The 25,125-nt window shown below is 42.6% G+C and overlaps 1 protein-coding gene across 1 annotated transcript in view; it reads right to left on the bottom strand.

Annotated features, from left to right (window-relative positions):
- The window catches only part of LOC100344289 (zinc finger protein 271), a 97,805-nt gene that overhangs the window by 60,559 nt on the left and 12,121 nt on the right, over positions 1–25,125 (bottom strand). Inside the window, exon 2 of the mRNA XM_070067884.1 lies at positions 4,521–4,753. Coding sequence (XP_069923985.1) covers positions 4,521–4,556 — 36 coding nt within the window. The 5' untranslated portion in view covers positions 4,557–4,753. The remainder of the gene's footprint in view (positions 1–4,520; positions 4,754–25,125) is intronic.

Here is a 25,125-nt window from a genome sequence, read left to right as displayed (position 1 = left end):
ATCCAATAGGCACCTGCATAATAAGAAAAAGCATAGTTTCCTACCGCTTTCTCTCTATATAACCCTGCTGTTTAAATAAAGAAAATCAATCTTAAAAAAAAAATGAATTCCAGATCCGAATTTCTAAAGGGGATGTCAATCACATACAGGCTTGCTGGACTATAGTGTTCCAAGCATCCATGCACATGTTCCTCGGAAGGCTTTAGAAGAAAGGAGGCTGACACTCATCATTTTTAGATTAATGAGCAGGTCGTGTGACTGTGAGCTGGGAACCTCCCTGTTGTTTATGAGGTTGCAATAGTGAGATGGGCTGTCCAAGAGTGAACTGCTCTGCCTCTCCATAGTACATCATCAGTGGCTGTTATTCTTACATGCATTAGGCAGTCTTGCCTAGCAATGTCCAGATTTTTAAATATTTAAATTTTTAAATTTGAGTCAGTATTCTGAGTCCTACTTCTTGCTTCTTGATTACCAAGAATTCCAAAACCTATCTCAGATCTGAAAACCCCAGTATGGGTGCTGTATATAGATTCTAGCATAATGTGAGAGTATAAGATGAGAGAACTCCAAACATTGTATTTAGTTAGTATACTTTAGAAATAGTGGCAGTCTGTAGAGGTTGCAAATCTACCTACCAGGGTGGTGAGACATTTAAGGGATTTTAATAATTCTCCAAAAATTATTAAAAGGAAAAACAGCAACATGATAAAGGCTGGCTTCCCACGAGTCCTAACCCTATTCATCTTCCTGCACTATACACCCTCACCCATCCGTGATCCATACCCACCCTGGGCCGCAGCTGAGAGAAATTTGATGGGGAGCTGATGACAAATGCCCTAAACAGCATATTGACATAGGAATCACCCCGTAAGACCTTTGGATCTAGCTGAAAAGCCCATGACATCATTTCAGGCAAGAAAAGCTAAGACATTGTGGCAAAAAAAAAAAAAAAAAAAAAAAAAAAAAAAAAAACCACTACATGAAGAATCTCTGTGAGTTAGACCTCAGTGGAAAGAAGGGGCCATCAAAGGAGGTACCTTTCTCTGAAGGGAGAAGAGAACTTCCACTTTGCTTATGGCCCTGTCTGAATACCGACAGAGTTTGTGGACTCAAAAAGCTTCCATAGCCTTGGCAGCACATGAGAAGAGCCTCAGGTGATCACTGACTTCATAATTAAGAGTGTCAATTGTTAAATCAACAACAGGAGTCACTGTGCACTTGCTTCCCATGTGGGACCTCTGTCCTTAATGAGTTGTACTATGAGAATTAATGGTAAAACTTGTCATCTTCAAAAGTACTTTATACATTGTGTGTCTGTGTACGAGCAAACTGTTGAAATCTTTACTTAGTGTAGAGTTGGTCTTTGGTATATAAAGATAATTAAAAATGAATCTTTATGAAGAATGGGATAGGAGAGGGAGTAGAAGGTGGGACAGGGAGAAGTGGGGGTGGGAGGGTGGGTATGGGAGGAAGAACTGCTGTATTCCTAAAACTGTATCCATGAAATTTGTATTCATTAAGTAAATGCTTTATAAAAGGAAAGGAAAGGAAAGGAGAGGAGAGGAGAGGAGAGGAGAGGAGAGGAGAGGAGGGGAGAGGGGAGGGGAGGGGAGGGGAGGAGAGGGGAGGGGAGGGGAGGGGAGGAAAAGAAAGAGCCAAGAATGGGACAAATATCCCTAAAGCTCCTGCATTTTCTAAATTGACAAGGACTCCTCACTGTCTCCTTGGGCATCAACAGCCACAGACACAGTTGCTGGATGGTTTAAGGGATTTAAATGTTTACTCCATCGCATTTACCAGATCTCTCACAAAACCTCTACTATAGCAAATCCACTTAACAGGGGCTGATGCTGTGGCATATTGGGTAAAGCAGCCACCTGCAGTGCCAGCATCACATTTGGGTGCCAGTTAGGGCCACCCCCTGCTGCTTCAGTTGTGATCCAGCTCTCTGCTGTGGCCTGGGAGAACAGTGGAGGATGGCTCAGGTGCTTGGGCATGCATCCAGGGTGGAGGGGGTCTGGGAGGAATCTCCTGATTCCTAGATTCAGATCAGCCCAGCTCTGGCCATTGCAGCTACCTGGGAAGTGAACCAGTGGATGGAGGACCTCTCTCTCTCTCTCTCTCTCTCTCTCTCTCTCTCTCTCTGCCTCTGCTTCTCTGTAACTCTGCCTTTCAAATAAAATAAACATTTTAAAAAATCCACTTAACAGCCAACTTCTCTTAAATTTAACACACATACAGGACATGCAGTATTACAGTAGAACACCACTTTCTTCTTAGTAATAGGAGTGCAACTATAAGCTGCTCAATCAGCCACAATGCAACTCAAGGTGCTTTTGGATGGAAATTAAATTGAACCACTCATATTTCACCAAATGAATACTCTTCCAAATTGGTGTGTGTGAACCTCTGGATCTCCTCACATCCGGAGCTGAAGAGGCAGCCCGCTACTCTGCATGGAGCAGGTAGTGGCACAAGCCAACCTTCAGAGCTGTCCCTGAGCTGTAACCCCACTGTCTGTGTGAGTGTGTGTGTGTGTGCATGGGCCCAGTGCGTACGAACCTCTGGATCTCCTCGCATGTGGAGCTGAAGTGCCAGCTCCCTAGCCCCCTTGCTAAGTGACACAAGGAGACTACGAGATGCTCCAGCCAAGATGCCGCCTCACCACCTTGCCTGGCGTCCCTATCAGCCTACTGCCAGAGCAGACCACAGAGGCAGACCAGGCCTCTGAGCAGGGGACCTCTCCAACTTCTCTTCACCTTCCACTGCAGTTTAGTTCACAGGTTCCAGAGCAAAGAAACAACCTGATACGTGTTAAATATCCTCCAGGAACAAATCTGAGTGAAACCTACATTTGTTCTCAGGAAAATAGACTTTTCTTCACCTTCTACTGCAGTTTAGTTCACAGGTTCCAGTGCAAATATGGAATAGGAAATAATCATCAAGAACATGAACATAAAACTCACTTGCTGGGACTGGCATTGTGGTACAGCACATTAAACTATCACTTATGATGCCTGCATCTCCTATCAGAGTGCCAACTTGAATCCTAGCTGTGTTCTTTCTGATCCAATCTCCTAACTGTGCCTAGGAATTAGCAGATAATGGCCTGATTACTTGACTCCTTGCCACCCACATGAAATACTCAGATGAGGTTCCTGACTCCTGGCTTCAGTCTGGCTCAGGCCCAACTGTTGCAGCCATTTAGGGGAGGGAACCAGTGAATGGAAATCTCTCTCTCTCTCTCTTTATTCCTCCCCTATGTGTGTGTATCTCCTTCCCTTTCACTCTGCCTTTCAGCAAAATAAATAAATCTCTAAAATATCTCCCTTCAGGATCAAGCATCTGGGGGATACTGCACTTTAGGAGGAAATGGATTGATTTGTTCAGAGTACTCAAAGCAGCTTTTTTGTATCCCAGTTCTTTCTCTGTCCACACTTACATTTTTATAGCACTTATGACAGCATCAGTGTGAGTTTTCATTCATTTTCTCATATGTAGTGTGTGACCTATTACAAAGCAACCTTCCTGATTGTATGTCTTTTGCTTCTCCATCCCAAATACTTAGAATAGTGTCTAGTGCCTGACACGTGAAGATCATTTGTTGAATGAACAAACTGAACTATTTACTAAATGTTAATGAAGGAGCTTATGTTCAATCACTCCATTTATAAAATAAAGCTCAGCTGACTATGAAATGTTTATATTGTATATAAAATATATATGAATTTGGCCGGCGCCGCGGCTCACTAGGTTAATCCTCTGCCTAGCGGCACCGGCACACCGGGTGCTAGTCCCGGTTGGGGCGCCGGATTCTGTCCCGGTTGCCCCTCTTCCAGGCCAGCTCTCTGCTGTGGCCAGGGAGTGCAGTGGAGGATGGCCCAGGTGCTTGGGCCCTGCACCCCATGGGAGACCAGGAAAAGCACCTGGCTCCTGGCTCCTGCCATCGGATCAGCGTGGTGCACCGGCCGCCGCGCGCCGGCCGCGGCGGCCATTGGAGGGTGAACCAACGGCAAAAGGAAGACCTTTCTCTCTGTCTCTCTCTCTCACTGTCCACTCTGCCTGTCAAAAAAAAATATATGAATTTGCAGTCTGCCTTTGAACTCGGTCATGAGCATCAGTATCCTTGTCTCCTTAATTGTTGTGGGCAGTAAGAAGACTTCTGTCTGCTCTGTTTAAAGATCCCCATGGTTCTCAGTGTTCAGAGAGCTTTTCCGCTGGTGACCTTCCATGTCCACCTAGTTTCCCTTTGTACCCAAGCCTGGACTTGAGGATTGTGATTGTGGCTATGGATCCCAGCTCAAAACTCAAAATGTACCCACTGAAATATTTTCTGATTTCCTCTTCAAGCCAATGGCTGTTTGACACAGTGTGGATTGACATCCACATACGTGTGACTTTTCCCATTTTTCTGGAATTGATTTCTATTTTAATTCCATTGGAGTTATGAAAGCAATGATATGACTCCAATTTTCTAAAAATTGTTGACACATATTTTCTGAAATAACAGATGATCCCACCTGGAGAATTGTTGACAGCTGTTGAGAAGAACACATGTTCTGCTGCTGTCAGGTAGAATGCTCTCTGTATAACTGTTAGGAAAAGTTGATTTATAATATTGCTCAAATCTACCACTCTTGAAAGTGGAGTAGTAATACATTCTGTTTGTTCCATTGCTGTTTATCCCTTCAGAGCTGTCAACATTTGCTTATATATTCTGGTGTCCTGAGGTTGGGTATGCATGTTGTTCAACCTAGAAAAGTACACAGAGGAACACTCAACAATATCAATAATAATATAGGAACAAAATGAGGAATTCAAAAAACACATAGAACAATGAAGAATCAATCAATTTTCAAGATGTAGAAAATGGTGAATAAAAAGAAATAAAAATAAATAGAAAACTTCTACTTCAAAGAAACACAATAGAAAAAACATTTTGTTATGTAGAAATGGGATTGGACTTGCATGATCCTCAAACTCTGATGCTTTTCCCTGGCATAAGTCCACGTCTTCTACTGAGAGCATCATCCAATGATTTCTTCAGAGTGATCCATCCCACCTGTCAATGCAAGTGTTAAGTGACCATAAAACTAGCTCCTGCTGCAGGGGCAAGGGTCATGCTTGTTCTTCCTGCTGTGGTATTGTTGGTGCATGAGGAGTTGGGGCTCAGGTGTGCATATCTTATGAGGGAGTGCACAGGCCCCAGGATTTAGCCCTGGCTGTTGACACAACATCTCTCTGTTCAGCACAAGGTACACCTGCTTCCACCTAAGTGTAAGATGCCCAAGGGTGACCAAATTATGTCTCCCTCAAACACAGCCAGGAGGGAGGGAACCTAGGCCACACCCACACTGAACACGGCTTCGGCTTCTCCACTCTGTCATCAGTGTCTTTAGTGAGAGAGGATGGCATCGGATTCCTATTTCAAAAAAAAAATTGATGACATAAAACTCAACAAAATGGAATTAGGAATGTTATTGTGAAAATGGGCAAATATAAGAGATTGTACAAAATTAGTAAGTATTAACTGCACTTCTGAGAGAATATGTTAATTTTTATGAAATGTGTATTTGGCCACTTTTTTCATATCAACTTTTTTTTTTAAAGATCTGTGTTATTTATTTGAAAGGCAGAGTTAGAGAAAGACAGGTAGAGACAGAGAGAAATTTTCATTGGTTGGTTCACTCCCCAAATGTCCACAATGGGCCAAGCCGGGCCAATCTGAATTCAGGAGCCAGGAGTTTCTTCCAGGTCCCCAATGTGGGTGCAGGGATCCAAGTATTTGGGCCATCATCTACTGCTTTTCCAGGCACATTTGCAGAAAGTTGGATGGGAAGTGGAGCACCCAGGACTTGAACCGGCACCCTTGTTGGATGCTGACATTACAGGCCAGGGTTTTAACCTGCTGTGCCACAGGTCTAGCTCCTATTTGACCACTTTTAAAATGTACTATTATTGTGGTCCTGACAAAACAAAATATAGCTGATGAATTTTATCATCTTAAGCATTTCGAAGTGTATAGTTGAGTAGTGTTGAGGATATGCACATTGTTGTGGGATGAATATTAGGAGCTGTTTTTCCTTATGAGACTGAAACTCTCTACCCATTGAAGGAAAGTTTTTACAATTCCACCACCACCAACTCCCAGGAACTGCCATTCTACTTGCCATTGCCCAGACTATGGAGTCTTTAGGAGATACAGTGATATTTCAGGGTCACATAACTGAAAGGGTAGAGGGAACCCTCTTGGAACTCAGTTTGTCTGCAAAGCTGGGTCCTGATTGTACCCAGGCACTCCCTGGGGTTTTCAGATTGAGCTATGTGTCATAAACGTGTGTGATTATTGACATGGCATGAGGCAGATGGAGGATGAGTCTTTGGAGAGGTCTTTTCTGCTGAGGAATCCCATGAAAGAGAATCCCAAGAAATGAAATCAATTTCTTGATGAAAGTCTACAATAGAACCCGGAACTCAGGGTGTCTAAGCTTTCTTTGCTGAAGCCCCATTGGAGAAAGCCATCTGTTCTGTTCTGTCCTGACTTTCTAGGGGCCCAGACTCAAGAAATCTAGGATGTGAATACTTTATAACTTTGCAGATATTGACTCAGCTCTTGCTATTGATACCTCAGGCATTTGGGCAGGAAGGACTCCATGGTGACATGGGTTGTCCCAAAGAAGGAAACTCTAGGCAAGGTCACCATGCTGATCCCACTTGGGCATTGCAACACTACTTCCCCTTTTGTGGGTATTTTTGGGAGCTTCATGTAGGCTGTCCTGTCCCATGTAGGAACAATTTATTGGAAGAGTTAAAATCTGGGTTAGCCTGTTAGGTCTACACTCTAGGTCATGGCAGGCAGAATGGGTAGAGGAATGTTGTGCTGGCACTCATCTTTTATGTGAATCCCAAGCTAGAGAAATGTTCAGATGGAAATCTGTGCTTGACCTTGCTAACAGAAAGTTACCTGGAACAGAAACAATATTGAAAGCCAGATGGGGTTATGATACCTATAGACCTGGCTTTAGAACCACTGCAGGAAGTTGAAAATGTACTTAACAGTCATACACTTCTCCCTGGGTGATGGGCAATTTCACCACACTGACAATGAAGCCCAATGCTGATTCACCTTGAGTGCAAGTACAGAGGGATCTTCATAACTGTGCAGAGGGATCTTCATAACCATGGCCAGTAATGGCCAACGCGACCTCCTGCTCCTTTTCTTTAAAAACAAACAAACAAAAAACCCAGGTGCATAATTTGTTGAAGATATATATTTTCAGCTACATGTACAGTGTCAGTGGTAATATAAAATGATGCAACCACCACAGAAAACAGTATGAATGTTCTTCATTACATTGAAAACAAAATTTTTATATTATCTGATAATCTCAGTTCTTATTAAATATCTAAAAGCATTGAAAGGTCAATATAAATAAAGTATTGGCACTGTTTGCCACAGCATAATTCACTGTAGCCAAGACTTTTAGTGTGGCCTGCACTCACAGTGCAAAGTTATGCAGGCACAGAGAAAAGAAAATCCTGTGCCATGGATGAACAGTAAGGTTATTTTCCTAAGTGAAATTAACCACAAATATCAGTCCCCAAAGACAAATACTGTAAGATTCCAACATATGAAGTATTTAAAGTAGTCAGAGGGGCCAGCGCTGTAGTGCAGTGGTTTAAAGCCCCACCTGCAGTGTTGGCAATCCATATGGGTGCCTCTTCAATTCCTGGCTACTCCACTTCCGACCCAGCTCTCTGTTATGGCCTGGAAAAGCAGTAGAAGATGGCCCAAGTCTTTAGGCTCCTGCACCTCTGTGGGAGATCTGGAAGAAGCTCGTGGCTCCTGGCTTCAGATTGGCTCAGCTCTGGCCGTTGTGGTCATTTGGGGAGTGAACCGGTGGATGGAAGATCTTTCTCTGGCTCTACCTATCTCTGTAACTCTTTCAATTAAATAAATCTTTTTTAAAAAATAGAATACGAGGGTCCAGCGCTGTGGCTCAGCAGGTTAACGCCCTGGCCTGAAGCGTCGGCATCCCATATGGGCATCAGTTCTAGTCCCGGCTGCTCCCCTTTCGATACAGCTCTCTGCTATGGCCTGGAAAAGCAGTAGAAGATGGCTCAAGCCCTTGTGCCCCTGTACCCATGTGGGAGACTCAGAGTAAGCTCCTGGCTTTTGGCTTTGGGCCGATGCAGTTCTGGCCATTGCAGCCAACTAGGGGGTGAACCATCAGATGGAAGACCTCTCTCTTTCTCTCCTTTCTCTGCGTAACTCTGACTTTCAAGCCCTCTTCTATCTGACCTTGTATAAGAAAAGGGCTCCCTCTGTTGGTCTTTGGTCACTCTTCAGGTGTTTGTGAGTAGGGCTGGTTATTCCCAAGTGAGTAGAGAGTCATGACTGGTGTCATCTAGGAATGTTGGGAAAGACTGCAATGCCATATCTCTTTTCTCTCCCCAGCTTGGTCTCCTTAGTTACCACACTGTATTTGGGTGACAATGCAGGAAGATACACCAGTCTCTGCTGAATTTATGACAATGCAATTGCAATTGAATCCTATGAATGGATCTTCCTTTATAAGAAAATGGGCAGCCTCTCATCTTGGCCTGAGAGTTCTAAATGCATCCAACAATATTATTTCCAGTTTTATTTATTTTAATTCATTTTTTTAAGATTTAATGAATTATTTGAAAGTCAGAGTTACACAGAGAAAGGAGAGGCACAGAGAGAGAGAGAGAGAAAGAGAGAGGTCTTCCATCTGATGGTTCACAGCCAATTGGCTGTAATGGCCAGAATTGTGCTGATCCAAAGCCAGGGGCCAGGAGCTTTCTCTGGGTCTCCCACATGGGCACAGGGGCACAAGGACTTGGGCCATCTTCTGCTGCTTTCCCAGGCCATAGCAGAGAGTTGAATCAGAAGTGCGGCAGCCAGGTCTTGAACTGGCACCCATATGGAATGCCGGTGTTTCAGGCCAGGGCATTAACCCCCTGTGCCACAGTGCCGGTCCCTCCAGTTTTATTTTGGTAGGACCCTTGTCCAGGTATATCAGGCCAGAGAATAATCAATAATGTCTTTCCTGCTGGTGCTGTGGCTCACTAGGTTAATCCTCCACCTGTGGTGCTGGTACTCCGGGTTCTAGTCCCGTATGGGGCACCGGATTCTGTCTCAGTTGCTCCTCTTCCAGTCCAGCTCTCTGTTGTGGCCCAGGAAGGCAGTTTATGATGGCCCAAGTGCTTGGGCTCTGAACCTGCATGGGAGACCAGGAGGAAGCACCTGGCTCCTGGCTTCGGGTCGCCGCAGTGTGCTGGCCGTAGCGTCCATTTGGGGGGGTGAACCAATGGAAGGAAGACCTTTCTATCTGTCTCTCTCTCTTTCTCACTGTCTATAACTCTCTCTGTCTAACTCTGGCAAAAAAATAAAATAAAATAAAAATAAATAAATAAAATAATGTCTTTCCAACATTTACATTAACATTTCTTTCTCCATGAAAGATTTTCCTAGAGAGAAGCAACATGAAAGACTTGATTTTTCTCTTCTATATCATGGAGTTGCTAAGGAAATAATTCCCTCATTAACCATTGGAGTGATCAAAGTGAATTTACGTGAGTGGTGAACACAGGAGATAGAGCTGAGTGAAGGCAGAAGTTCACAGTGCAGTGGGGAGACAGACACTCCTGCAGTGAGCTCAATCAGTACTAGAGGTACTGGGAGAGGTTGAGCAGCATTGAGTGAGAGATAAATGAGAGGGTTGGATAGAAGAGCAAGAGGAGTTATTCATTTGTGGTCACCATTTTATACTTAAAAAATTTTCTGGGATACATTGTAATATTTGGATAAATTCATTTTTTCTCTTTCAATATTTTATTTATATTTTCAGTTTCCATTCAATGATAATCAATTCCATAAAAAGTTGAGTTACTATGAATCAAAGCACAGTTGCAAAACACATATATATGAGAGTATTCCAGGCATGGAAAGCCAAGACACTCTGGGGAAAAAAAAAAAAAAAAAAACTTAAATGAAAGATCTCCACGAGTGAAATCCCAGTGGAAAGAATGGGTCATCAAAGAAGGAGGTACCTTTCTCTGAAGGGAGGAGAGAACTTCCACTTTGACCATGGCCTTGTCTAAATATGATCAGAGTTGGTGAACTCAGGGGGCTTCCATAGCCTTGGCAGCTCATGACAAGAGCCTAGGGTGATTACTGATGCCATAAACAAGAGTGTCAATTTGTTAAGTCAACAACAGGAGTCACTGTGCACTTACTCCTCATGTAGGATCTTTGTCCTTAGTGTGCTGTACATTGAGATTTAATGCTATAACTAGTACTCAAACAGTATTTTTCACTTTATGTTTCTGTGTGGGAGCAAACTGTTGAAATCTTTACTTAATGTATGCTAAACTGATCTTCTGTATATAAAGAGAATCAAAAATGAATCTTGATGTGAATGGAAGGGGAGAGGGAGTGGGAAAGGGGAGGGTTGCGGGTGGGAGGGACATTATGGGGGGGAAGCCATTGTAATCCATAAGCTGTACTTTGGAAATTTATATTCATTAAATAAAAGTTAAAAAAAAACACACATATAATCCAAAATAGAAGAACAGTATTTAGATATAAAGCAAAGTCATGGTCATTCACACACAGAGTGGACTCAGATCTGGTCAACCTGGTTGCTCATAGGAAGGTTTGTAAAGATGGTCAAATGTGACTGTGGAGAATAAGATTTCTGCCAAAGCAAAGACATTTTCTTCCTAGTACACAGCGTGTAGCTGCAGGGACTAAGTATAGTTTATGGTCCACTAAGAAGAAGAGCACTGAGCCTTGTGGGAATGTTGGCTTCCCAAAGACATGCAGCAGCTGCCCTAGACTTGTTTATCTAATATGTCTTGCTAAACACGTTCCAGAGAAACCTTGGAGTTAGATGAGCACATGCATGAGCTGTACAATACGCTGTTGTAATCATTATCAATAAAGAAAACACACCGGGTTAGTTTGGCAGCACTTTGCAGAGGAACTGTTTCCATGTCCTGTCTCTCCTGTCTCTCCTTTCACTTGCACACTCATCTCTTCAAGATCCTGGTGAGTCATAAAGATGGGGAATTCCATACCTGGTGTAATGGAAACATAAAGTTGGGCTGCTTTATCTCCTTTAGAAAGAGGGACACTTTTTTTTTATTATTATTTCACAGGTAGAGTTATGGACAGTGAGAGAGAGAGAAATGTCTTCCATCCATTGGTTCACTCCCCAGATGGCCGCTACGGCTGGCACTGCACCGATCCATAGCCAAGAGCCAGGTGCTTCCTCCTGGTCTCCCATGTGGGTGCAGGGGCCCAAGAACTTGGGCCATCCTCCACTGCCTTCCCTGGCCACAGCAGAAAGCTGGACTGGAAGAGGAGCAACCGGGACTAGCTCCTGGTGCTCATATTTGATGCCACTGCTGCAGGCAGAGGATGAGCCAAGTGAGCCACGGTGCTGGCCCGAAGAGGGACACTCTTTACCAAAAAGTAATTGGATGCTTGCTGTAAAAAATTAATAGTTGCTATCCTTGGAACCCTGATGAAGGCACTTTAAAAATAACTGATTGTTGGGTCAGCACTGTGGTCTAATGGGTAAAACCCACCACCTGCAGTGGTGGGCACTGGTTGAAGTCCTGGTTGCTCCACTTCTGATCCAGCTCTCTGCTATGGCCTGCTATGGCAGTAAGAAGATGGCCCAAGTCCTTGGGCCCCTGCACCCATGTGGGAGACAAGGAAGAAGTTCCTAGCTCCTGGCTTCAGATTGGTACAGCACTGGCCATTGCAGCCATTTGAGGAGTCAACCAGTGGATGGAAGACCTTTTTCTCTTTCTCACCTCTCCTCTCTCTGTGTAACTCTAACTTTGAAATAAATAAATCTAAAAAAAAAGTAACTGATTGAGAGAAAGTTGTTCAAAAATAACATCAGGAGCCTTGAGCTCCTATTCTGTTTTTGCACATGTGATATCTCTGTTGGGATGCCATTAGTAAGGTTACAATTCCCTTGGCCTCTGTCCCCGGCCAGGAAGGTCGGTCAATGGGCTTGTCCCCACTGCCTCACAGAGACCTCTGCACTCTCAGCATCTGCTGTTGTGGTGGTGATATCTGAGTCCCCTTCAGGTGTGTCAGCGGTACTAGGTATGCTTCCGCAAGCCAAGGAGCAAGGGGAATCACCAGTGTTAACTGTTTGTCCTGTAGCTTGACCCGAAAATGCAGCTCCCTGGCATGAACATCTTCCTTATAATGTTTACAGAGGGCTAAAAAAGGGCTTAACGGAGTACAAGATACAGAGTTCTGGTACAGTGGGCATACTGGAGGGAATTGGAGAAGGATGTGAGATGGTGCCATGGAACTGGAAAACTTTAATTAAAATCTTGGTTACTCCAGCCCAGTACACTGTTTGGGCTCAGGAATAGAGACTGGGCTTCTGTACAAGCCATAGATTAACTAAATAACAATGTCCCTGCCACTTTTGAGCAGTTGCTGAGAGAGGGAGTGTATTCAGATCTTGGTCGACAAGTTGCTTATCCTTGGACGAAGGCTTATGTAAAAATTTCTAACATTCATTAAAAGTATGGAAAAAGATTCTTGATGTTAAAGACCTGTCCACTTCATTTTCTACAGTCCATCAGGGGCTGACTGAGGGCAATATGTCCTTTGTGGATAGGCTAGAAAAAGCTATTGGACATCAGGTAGCTAATCAGGAAGTGGCAAAATATTACTAAAACAAATGGGTTATGAAAATGCAAATCAGGATTAAAAAATGTTTTAAAAGCTGTTGTCTCCAAAACCTGAAACTACGATGGCAGAAATGAATAAATTTCTTCAAACAGTACAGACTGAGACTTACAAAACTAATTTACTGGCTGCTGCCCTTAAACATCCTGATAACATAAAATACTTTAGCTGTGGGAAGCAAGGTCATTTTATTATTTCTTTTTCTTTCACTTTTTTAAAAAGATTTATTTACTTGAAAGGCAGAGTTAGAGAGGCAGCAGCAGGGGGGGGGGGAGAGGGCTTCCATTGGCTGGTTCACTCCCTAGATGGCTGCAATGGCTGCAACTGTGCTGATCCAAATCCAGGAGCCAGGAGCTTCTTGTGAGTCTCCCAAGTGGGTGCAGGGGCCCAAGGACTTGGGCCATCCTCTACTGCTTTCCCAGGCCATAGCAGAGAGCTGGATTGGAAGTGGGGCAGCTGACACTTAAACCAGCACCCTTATGGGATGCTGGCACTCCAGGCAGCAGCTTTAACTGTTATGCTACAGCACCAGCCCCATCAAAGTCATTGTAAAAGAAACTTTCTGTCATTGCCAAAATCAGTTACTCAACCTTCAAAAAAGTGTCCAGGGTCTGGACTAGTGGCATAGAAATCAGCTCTCTACTATGGCCTGCTATGGCAGTAAGAAGATGGCCCAAGTCCTTGGGCCCCTGCACCTATGTGGGAGACCCAGAAGAAGCTCCTGGATCCTGGCTTCAGATTGGTACAGCGCTGGCCATTGCAGCCATTTGAGGAGTCAACCAGTGGATGGAAGAACTCTTTCTCTCTCATCTCTCCTCTCTCTGTGTAACTCTGACTTTCAAATAAGTAAATAAATAAATCTTAAAAAAGTGTCCAAAACCCAAAAAGCATATCACTGTACTAATTAGAGCTGCTCTGTTCTCTCAGTTTAAACTGAACAATTGGTCTGCTGAGGAGCTAATATAATAATAAGGAAAGGGAGAGGATGTCCAGCTTTGCATTCTTTGAATATATACAGGGTAGGGTGAGTGCACTGGTTTGAATTGATGCAGGGACTAGCATGTGATTCAATAGGTCAAGCTGCTCTTCTGACATTGGCATCTCATACTGGAGTGCAGCTTTGAGTCCTGGCAACTCCTCTTCCATTCTAGATTTTTGCTAGTCTGTGGAGAAGGCAGTGAATAATGGCCCAACCATTTCTGTCAACCATATGGAAGACCTGAATGAAGCTCCTGGCTCCTGTCTTTCATCTAATTCAGTCCTGATGTGGTGGGCATTGTGCAGTAAGCCAACAGATGAGTGATGTCTGCTGCTTGTCTTTCTCAGTCTCTTTCAAATAAAAAAATTAATTTAAAAATGAAGGAGTGGCCATTTGACATAGTGGTGTGATCACTGCTTGGGATGCCTGCATCCCATGTCAGAGAGCCTGGGTAAAGTCCCAGCTCTGCTTCTGACTCCAGCTTCATGTTGGTGTGCATTCTGAGAGACAGTGATGAGGGTTAAAGGAGTTGAGTCCGTGCCACCCTTGTAGAGACCCAGATTGTGTTTCAGGTTGCTGGTTTGGGCTTGGTCCTGCCCCAGTTGTGGCATAAAGTTGGGGAGTGAACCAACAGATTTGAGACATATCCACATATTTTCTTTTCAGTACAAAAATAAAATAATTATTTCTAAAGATCAAGAGAGTTCTCAAAAGCTTTAAAATAAAAAGATCAAGCTGTTTCAAAACTATCACAAATGTATTCAGAACAGGAAACACATTGTGAATATTATTGTATTATTTCTGCAGTCTCCATACAGGCATGTATATGCTTAGAGGGGGTCCAGTTTTATAACGTTGGCCTAATGGGAATTGGGTAAGGTTTAGCCTTTATAGTATTTGATTATGTCCCTGTTTTACTAACAGGATGTGGATATTGTCATCTTACAATTTGGTCATTTTAAGAGTAGTTAATTTTGAAATTATTTCAAACTTACGGAAATACCATGAGTGAGTCCCATTCATTGAGAATGCCCAGTTAGTATCCTTTCAGCACTTTTGCCCCTGACCCAAGATGTTTCTGCTAACTATAGGGTGGTCCCCTGATAAATAGCATATGAACCCCAATTTAAGAAACCAACATTAATCCAACACAACCCAATCCACAGAACTATCACATCTTTTTCCAACCATGTTAAAATATCGTTTCTCCCACTGTGATTCCATGTTATTTTTCTGGAATTCTAATATGAAATTCTAATATGAAAACTCTTAATAGATATCAAGAGCAGAGATGACTCAAGCTGGGTCGCTCCAGTGTTCCTTTCTGAGAAAATGTGGGCCCTGTATTCTCATCAGAAGCACCATGGGTCGATGCTGGGCTCTGCTCAGTCTCCCATCTGTGCTATGATGGATGCTATCAACTTGGTACTTAGTGAATTTCTGCCAGATTGATTCACATGCAACCTTTTAAGTATTTATTTATCCATTTTGAATGCAGAATTACAATGAGTGATCGATACCTATATCTATGTCTACATCTATATCTTTTAAAAGGATTTATTTATTTATTTGAGAGAAAGAGAGGCAGTGAGAGAGAGAGACAGGCCTCCCATCTACTGGTTAACTCCCCAATTGGCTGCAACAGCCAGAGCTGCATCAATCCACAGCCAGGAGCCAAGAGCTTCTTCTGGGTCTCCCATGCAGGTGCAGAGGTCCAAGCACTTGGGCCATCTTCTACTGCTTTCCCAGGCCATAGCAGAGAGCTGGATCTCTCTCTCTCTCTCTCTCTCTCTCTCTCTCTCTCTCTGCTGGTTCATTTCCAAAGAGTTGCAATGTTAAGTTCTTTGTCAAGCTGAAGCTAGGATGAATGACTATTTCCCGGTCTTCCACATGGGTGGCAGGGCCCAAGGACTTGGGCCATGTTCTGAAGCCTTCCCAGGTGCATTCACATTGTGCTTGATCAAAAGCAGAGAAGCTGGGACTTGAGGCAGCACCACAGCACTCTGATGTGGAATGCTGGTGTGGCAGGCAGTGGCAAAACTTGCTGCACCACAGCATTTGTAAATGCTGTACTATATACACATTTTTATTCCTTTTTGGAATGTGTGGACTTTTATTAAAAATTATTCCAATATTATGCCAGTATCCTACTTCCTATCAAATTTTCATCCACTACCTTTAATAGTATTTTTAATCATCAATGCTATATGAAATGCTGGTGTTTTAATTCCCAATATTGTTTCTCCATTTATATTTTGATCTAGCATGAAAGCTAAGGGCTCACTCTTCTGTCCTAGTTAGTGTGTCATTATGTACTATATCATTATGAGTTCATAGATTCTTATCTTGTTAAAGGTATTATAGTCTGAAATTATGTGTTCTGATGCTCAAGTTATTCCAGATCCTAGAGGAATCCTCTTCAACACACCAAATTAGGGCCCCAATATCTACAGTTGGTGTAAGTACCATCTTAGGAGAAAAGATTCACTAATTCTTATCTTCCTTCCCTGAATTACATTTCCCTTAAAGGTGCCATTTCTTTCATCAAGTCTTGTTACTATTAATGAAGATTTACCATCCAGCAGTACTCTTCTATGTTTGCTCTGGAGATGTTCTTTAATACTAAGGTCATTTTACAAACCAAAATCTCATCAAGTCATACTCCTCTTTCAACTGTGTGGATGGTTTCCCATGACCTTTGAACAGGGACCATAGGACTTACTGTGGTCTTCAGAAAGACAATGCTATGTATGAGTTGTACCCTGTTAGGTCTTGCCTACCAGCTGTCTGCTCACTATTCTCTTCTTACATGCTAGGACTCGGAAGGCTCTCAGTTGTATCATAGACTTTATAAATTTCCTCTCAACCCATCAAAATTACTAGAAGTTCCAAATGTGAGGCTAAACTCTGTTTTTAATTAAAAAAAATTATTGTTTTATTTGAGAGGTAGTTACAGACAAAGGGAGAGACAGAAAGATAAATCTTCTATCCACTGGTTTACTTCTCAGTAGACACAACAGACTGAGTTGGGTTGATCTGAAGCCAGGGGCCAGAAGCCTGGAGCTTCACTCTTCTCTCCCACATGGGTGCAGGAGCCCAAGCATTTGGGCCATCTTTGACTGCTTTTCCAGGCCAAAGCAGAGAGCTGGATTGGAAGAAGAACAGCTGGAACTCAAACTCGCACCACAGGCAGAGGCTTAGCCCACTACACCACAGTGCTGGACCCTAAACTCTTTTAAAATACGATTTACAGTATTTGTTTGAAAGGCAGAGATACAGAGAGAGAAGGTTGCAGTGGAGACAGAGATCTTCATCTGCTGGTTCATTTCCCAAATAGATGCAGTAACAGGGAGATGGCTCATAATGGAGCAGCTGGGACTCAAACCAGTGCTCACATGAGATGCTGGCATTACAGGCAGTGGCTCCATGTGTCAGCTACTTCATTTCTTCTTTCAAAGGAGTTCTCATCTCTAAGTGATTCAGAAAGATGTACCAAAGGACCTTTGAGGTGGTTATGATAAATTATCTCTTTTAAATTTTACATTCCACAGGACACATAGTATAACTAAATTATTTACCAACACAACCTCATTCCTTGAGAGTGGCCTAACTCAGATGAGATATGTAATGAATGCTAATCTCTGGATAAAAAGTGATGATCATGTCCATAAAGAAGATTGCAGTATAGCTCAGCTGAACAAAGGATAACATGATACTGTGAGTTAGTCAATAGCAACACAAAAATATGGTGATTATTTAAAATGCATATTAAAATAATTTCATCATGACAGCCTCCATTTTGGATACACCTTCAGTGCTCTAAGTTTCTACAGCACAAGCAGCAGTGTGGGCAATGAAAGATTCTTGCTGGGAGAGATAAGAGGAATCTTTTAGCATCACTGACTCACGCATTAGCAAGACAGACTTTCTGCAAATAATTGAAATCCATAATCAGCAGCTTTGTTCAAAATTTCACTTTCTGTAACTGTGAAAGTGAAATTAAGGGACGAGATTTGGGACAGAATTCTTAAAGATACATGAAGAAGGTTATTGAGTGGTACATAACTTGGCAAACCCACAGCAGCAGGTTTTATATAAGAAACAGATCACCATAAACAGCTCACTCACACCATCAGAGTGCCCAATTTTGTCTTCTACCTCTTTAACTTCATCTCCATTATCAGCAATTTTATTTCTGTTTTAGAATTTAGTTCAAATTGAAGGTATAACCAGAGGATATCACTACTCCTAATCTAGGTAATACCAGTGAGCCAAAATACAGTGTCTTCAATGGCAAACATCCAACTTTCAGTATTATGCCAAACTTATTAAAGAACATGATACTGGGATTTTTACAATGATGGAATAATAAAAATCATTAGAGCAGTTTATCAGGTTTATTATGCACACCAAGTGAAAGTGCTGGCAGTGTGTGCAAATGTAGAGCACAGTGTGTAAATTGTTGAGTAATGTCAGGCAGAAGTGAGAAAATTAATCATGCTGGGTAAAAATATATGGGAACAAGAATTCAGCAGGCAATGTTAAGCAGAGAAGCACCACATGGAAGTATGGAATCATTGTTTAATCAATGGATACCCTATTCTGGGTTCACAGCTGGGAGGTAGAAATACACTCGGAGATGCAGAGGTCCCTGATCCTCTTCATGATGACTTTTACCCAACCCAACCAAGACAGTATTCTTAGTCATTCTCACATGGAAGCAAGTTCTTTATGCCTTTATCTCAGCTGTGGGCTCTTTCAATTAGCCTTCTTCCAGTGCTGGACTTAAGTATCCTGTAAGTGAAGCAGATTTTCTTCCCCAGCAGAGCAGCTGGAGACAACAGTGGGGAATCAGGTGTCAATGATTGGGAAAATGTAATTGACCCTACAGAGCCCTCTAGTGGTGAATAGTCACATTCCAATGATTCATGACCCATTATTATGGCCCAATGAGGACCCCAGCAACACTCAGGCCTCCCAGAGTTAATTAAACCAAAGATGCTCTCCAGTTAGCACACCTTCTCTCGCTTGTTATTGAGAGAGGCGCTTGAGGACTTAATCTAGGAGAGCTTCCTTGTCAGATGCTTTGACCCTCAAGAGGAGAGTTCTTGCACAGAGTAATCATAAGCCTCTATCCCTGGTCCATGTCCTTGGATGCAATGTGCAAGCTTCATGACACAGAAAAATAAGGAACAAAGGAAGAAAGAAAGGAAGGAAGGAAGGGAGAAAGGAAGGAAGAGAGAAAGAAAGAAAGGAAGGAAGGGAGAAAGAAAGGAAGGAAGAGAGAAAGAAAGGAAGGAAGGAAGGAAAAGAAAATAGCCTTGTGGTGCAACTCATGGGTTTACCATAAATTTAGATAAAGCGGGGGCTGGTGCTGTGCTATAATCATTAAGCGTCTCCCTGTGGCACTGGTATCCCATACAGCTGCTGGTTCATGTCTCAGCTGCTCCACTTCCAATCCAGCTTTGTGCTAATGACCTGGGAAAGCAGTGGATGGTGGCCCAAGTGCTTGGACCCCCATACCCATGTGTGAAGAAGCTCATGGTTCCTGGCTTTGAGTTGGTCCAGCTCTGGTCATTGTGTCCATTTGGGGAGTGAACTAGCAAATGGAAGACCTCTCTCTTGGTCTTTCCCCTTGTCTATCTATGACTGCTTGTCAAATAAATAAGTAAATATTTTTAAAAATTAGACAAAGTAACATTTATCTGTGTAATTTCTGCCCTATAAGTAAATCAGAAATTAGAGACTAAGCATAATTGGTTTTCAAATTTCCTATAAATCAAAAATTTACCTCTTGCAGTAGCATGCAGTAAAATTTACTTTTTCAAAGAGGAAGAAGTTTAATAAGAGCCTTCAAAGAACTTTCTATGATGAGCCAAATTCACTGTTGCCAGAGAAAAATTTGTAAATTTTAGGAAGGCTGATTAGAAAAAATCAGATATGCCTTCTCCTAGCCACATGACTTTGTGAGATTAAGAAAGTGCTTTGGCCAGTGCCATAGCTCAATAGGCTAATCCTCCACCTGCGGCGCTGGCACACCAGGTTGTAGTCCTGGATGGAGCACCGGATTCTGTCCCAATTGCGGGAGCAGTGGCCATTGGGGGTTGAACCAATGGAAAAGGAAGACCTTTCTCTCTCTGTCTCTCTCTCACTGTCCACTCTGCCTGTAGGAAAAAAAAAAAAGAGAGTGTTTTGTTTCAACTTTTTCCTATTGATGAATACTGTCCCTTGAAATTTTTTCTTTAAAACTAAATACTAATTACCAGTAATCAATCATCCAAATAAGTACATGATAATACACATTAATTATTTTTTATTCAGCACATCATAGTGACAAATGTAGAGTAGTAGCACATTTATAGTCTGTCCTGGACTCTATTAAAATATTTATTTATGAGAGAGAGAGAGACCTTCCACCTGCTGGTTCACTCCCCAAATGACTGGGCCATGCCAAAACCAGGAGCATGGAACTCCAACGGTTCTTCCATAAAAGTGGGAAGTGCCAAAGTATTTCAGCAATGTTCTGCTGCTTTCCTACACACAATAGTAGTGAACTGGATCAGAACTGGGACTGGAACCTGAGTTCATCTGGGATGCCAGCATTGTGAGCAGCTGCTTAATCTGCACCAAATGCTGGCCCCTGTTCTTGATTCTTAAAGGAAGGACACAGTAATGTCTAGCTGAAGAGATATGTACCAGACTTGAGTTTTACTATGGACAGATGACAGACACTGTAGATTTAGCTGAGTTTATGCCCAAGGGGTAGGACTCATTTAAGTTTCTTTTTTTAAAGATATGTTTTATTTACCTGAAAGACAGAGTTACAGAGAGAGCCAGAGCCAGAGCCAGAGCCAGAGCGAGAGCGAGAGCAAGAGTGAGAGAGAGAGAGATGTCTTCCATTCCACTGGTTCTCTCCCCAGCGACTGCAATGGCCAGAGCTGAACTGATCCAAGCCAGGAGACAGGAGCTTCTTCCAGGTGTCTCATGTAGGTTAGGGGCCCAAGGACCTGGGCCATCTTCCACTGCTTTCCCAGGCCATAGCAGAGAGCTGGATCAGAAAAGGAGCAGGCAAGACTTGAACTGGTGCCCATAAAGGATGCTGGTGCTGCAGGCTAGGGCTTTAACCCACTGCACCATAGCACTGCCCCCATTTGGGTCTTCTAACAAATCCTGGTGTTAGCTTGACTTGTAAATAGACAATTAATAAATTGCACAATAACCTTGGTAAATAATAGAGATATCTTTTGTTTATTTAGAAGGAGACTTTTAAAAGTAATTTTATAAAGAATATAAGGAGAGACTAGCATTTAAGCCACCATTTGTGAGAATGAAATCCTATATGGGTGCCAGTTCAAGTTCTGGCTGCTACACTTCTGCTACAGCTCCTTGTTGATGGCCTGAGGAAACATCAGAGAATTGGCCAAGTGCTTGGGCTCCTTCATCCATGTGGCAGGCATGGATGAAGTTCCTGGCTTTGACCTAACCCAACCCCTGTTTTTGTAGCCATTTGGGGAATGAACCAGATGATGGAAGATCTGTCTTTCTCACTTCTCTGTAACTTTGACTTTCAAATACACAAATAAGTCTTTCATAAAAAGAATATAAATGAAAATAAACTCTTTAGAAATAGGTGATTTTAGGAGCTCATCAATGTGGCTGAGGAGGTTATGTCCTATCTGCAATGCTGGCATCTCATATGGGTACTTGTTCAGGTCCTGATGCTCCACTTCCTATCCAGCTCCCAGCTAATGGCCTGGGAAAGCAGCTGAAATGACCCACATGATTGGGTCCCTGCCATCTACATGGAAGACCAGGAGGAAGCTTCTTTCTCCTGGCTTTGGTTTTACCCAGCTCTGGCCATTGCAGCCATCTGGGGAGTGAAGCAGCAGATGGAAAGTCTCTGACTCTGTTTCTCCATCCTTACAAATCTGCCTTTCAAATGAGTGCAATATATCTTTAAAAAGAGAAAAAATAGGTGATTTTATCCAATGTTAAAATGAATTCTTTAATGTTTCTTCAAAGGTCCTGTATTCTTCTGTATTGTAGGAAATAGCTGAAAATATTTAAACCCATTTTGATAGAGATTTTTAAAATTTATTTGAAAGAATTATAGAGATAGCTATAGAGATAGAGATATAGAGAAAGAGAGGGAGAGAGAGAGAGAGAGAGAAAGAGAGAGATGTTGGTTCCATTTGTTGGTTGACATCCCAAATGGCCACAATGGCCAGGGCTGGGCTGATCCAAATCCAGAAGCCAGTAGCTCCTTCTGGGCTGCCCACATAGGTGCAGGACCCCAAATACTTGAACCATCTGGGACTTGAACTGGTGGCCATATGGGATGCCAGCACCATAGTCGCTGGCTTTACCCACTATTTTCACAGTTCTGGGCCTCAATTTTATTTTAAAAATAATAAAAAAAATAAGTTGCATATTTTACTTACAATCAAATAGATTAAAAATAGGTACATTTGTTTTGGGAATCTCTAACATTTTCAATCATTATACCCATTTAAAAGTCTTAGTACATCAGCTTGAACAGATACGGAGGTCCAGGTTGGGTAGATTTTTCTCTTCTGTGGAATTTACATACATTCTATCATCCTAATGATTTTTAGTTCTTTAGCAATGCTTTATATAAAAGCACTCAAAATTTCATGGTTATAAAATGAAATGATGATGTGTATTGTCCATGAACCTTTTGAAATACCTTCTTATAAAATATAGGGGCTGGCACTGTGGCATAGCGAGTAAAGCCACCGCCTGCAGTGCCAGCACCCCATATGGGCACTGGTTTGAGACTTGGCTGCTCCACTTCTGATCCAGTTCTCTGCTATGGCCTGGGAAAGCAGTAGAAGATGGCCCAGGTCCTTGGGCCCCTGTACCCATGGGGAAACCCAGAGGAAAATCCTGGCTCCTGGCTTCAGATCAGCCCAGCTCTGGCCATTGCAGACATTTGAGGAGTGAAGCAGCAAATGGAAGACCTCTTTCTCTCTCTCTCTCTGCCTCTCTTTCTCTCTCTGTGTAACTCTTTCAAATTAAATCTTGAAAGGGACAAAGGAAGGAAAGAAGGAGGGAAGGAAGGAAGGAAGGAAGGAAGGAAGGAAGGAAGGAAACAGAAGAATCTGAAATGAATGAATAAATGAAAGGAAGGGAGGGAGGAAGGAAGGAAGGAAGGAAGGAAGGAAGACAGAAAAGGAAAGAAAGAAAACAGAGGGGGTAACAAGAATCTGAAATGACTGAGGCTTATGTCCTTGTTCCATCAGTCCCAACTCTGAGTATAGATAAGGACATGGGGTGCCAGTTTCTTTCTGGCTACTTCTTGCTGATATGAACTCCATTGACATGGAGTGAGTATCTGTACTCTGGATTGGATTGATTGAAGAGCAGTCTTGGGTTTTTCCTGCATAATTGCTGGGGATTTAGTAGTCATATGCTCCTGTAAAGACTTTTGAAATATGTTAATTGTACATGGTAATAATGGAAGCATTATGACTATGAGGATAAAAGGAGAAATTAGAAACATTGCCCATGGTGGGAAAGATGGCCAAAATGAGGAGAACAAAGAGGGATACAGGAGAGCAAAAGAGTCCTGCCAGTTAATGTGAAGACAGATGTACGCCTGAGTGCTCCTGTTTTGTTTAGTGTGTACGTGCAGTCAAGGAGCTGTGGGGTAGTTAGTCTGGCCTGCTTCTGGTCCTGGGGCCCCTCATTTCCTAGCTGGCCTGGGAGGAGAGCTGGCCTGAATAGATTAGTTTTAATAGGTGACATCTCTAAAAGAAATTTAGAGCTCTGCCTGCAATGTTACTGACCCTAGGTCATCCCTTCAACCATGCTGGTTACTTTGGAAGTTGGGAAGAGTGAAGGGCTTTTTCAGTTTAGGGATGGCCAACAGGGTCTGCAGCTCTGACCCAGGAGTCCTTCAACCTCCAGGGCAGTTCCATTTCCAGTAGTGTCACTCTTGGTAGAGTTGTCAGGCCCCTTCAGGAGCCATCTTCTAGCATGACTGCTGCTTGCCCAATGCCCAGATTGCTCATATTGCCAATCAGTGCCATTTGAGGTAGACCGGCTTTGTTGGGTCTCCTTGGTGGAAGACTCCTATGTAAGGCAGCCATTATAATTGGCCTGCCATCTATCCTTACATTGCTCCTGTACATTGGCTGCCTAAATAACTCCTCTTCCTCCTAGTCTCTGTTAAAGGGGACTACAGAGGCAGCCTTTGGGAAGGTCAGCCAAGGGGGTGCTCAATCCCATCCCTAATCCTTGGTGGCCAGAGCTACAAATCTATAGTCACAGGCATGTTATCACAGTGTTTTTCAGGGCTGGTACTGTGGCACAGCAGGTTAAAGCCCCAGCATGCAGTGCTGGCTCACCATACGGATGCCAGTTCAAGTCCCAGATGCTTCACTTTTGATCCAGCTCCCTGCTAATGCACCTGGGAAAGCAGCAGAGGATGGCACAATTCCTTGGGCCCCTGAATCCATGTGGGAGAACTAGGAAGAAGCTCCTGGCTCCTGACTTTGGAATAGTTCTGCTCATGTGGCCGTTTGCAGAGTGAACCAGAAGATGGGAGACTTCTCTCTCTCTTTGTAATTCTTTCAGATAAATAAAATAAAAATAAACCTTTAGAATAAATAAAAATAAAAAAAGAAAGATAAGATTATGCCCATAAGGAAAGGTATGTCCCTCTAGGTAAGATCAAACATTAAGACCATCTTATCTAAATTGTCATGCATTTTGAAGTAATTATTAAGACCCTCTCTCCCTTAGTTTGGTTTGAAAAGGAAGGTTTCAAATGTTTGCTGTACAAAAAGTCTTTCAGAACCTTGAAGAGGACACATTTTAAACATAGAGCCCACAATGTTTCAATTTCCATGAGCAGTAAATCTGATTTTTAGTACAAAATGTGAATGATGAAAGACTTTAAATAGGTAAAATTGTAAATGGTTAAATTTATAAACTCATTAAATAAAAAGAAGAAGTGATTGTCTACTCCAGACAGTATTTTCGAAAGCATCTGCAAGATTTTATAAAACATTTATCTCTTTTAGGCCTCTAGGACCTTTTCATGAAGATAACCATCATGACTGATAGCAACACAACAAGATGATAGGACTTTTGTAGCATTTGGACATTTGTATTGATAGCATTTTACATCATCATAACATTTAGTACCATTTCACATCTTGACACTACCTTTAATATAACCCAATTAGCCTAATTAGTTGATGTCTCTACAAGATGAAAGAAATATCCTTTGACATTTCCAGGGCCCAACTGGAAATATCAAAGTCCAAAGAATTTGGAACTTTATTTTTGAATGCCTGCAAAGATGCCAAGAAGGCTTAAAATGTCTGGTAGAAATAGGATCCCCTTAACATCTTAATGTAATATAGGC

Source organism: Oryctolagus cuniculus, unplaced genomic scaffold, assembly GCF_964237555.1.
Source record: "Oryctolagus cuniculus unplaced genomic scaffold, mOryCun1.1 SCAFFOLD_77, whole genome shotgun sequence".
Lineage (NCBI taxonomy): Eukaryota > Metazoa > Chordata > Mammalia > Lagomorpha > Leporidae > Oryctolagus > Oryctolagus cuniculus.
The sequence above is the reverse complement of the archived record's forward strand: the minus strand, read 5'-3'. Positions and strand labels throughout refer to the sequence as shown.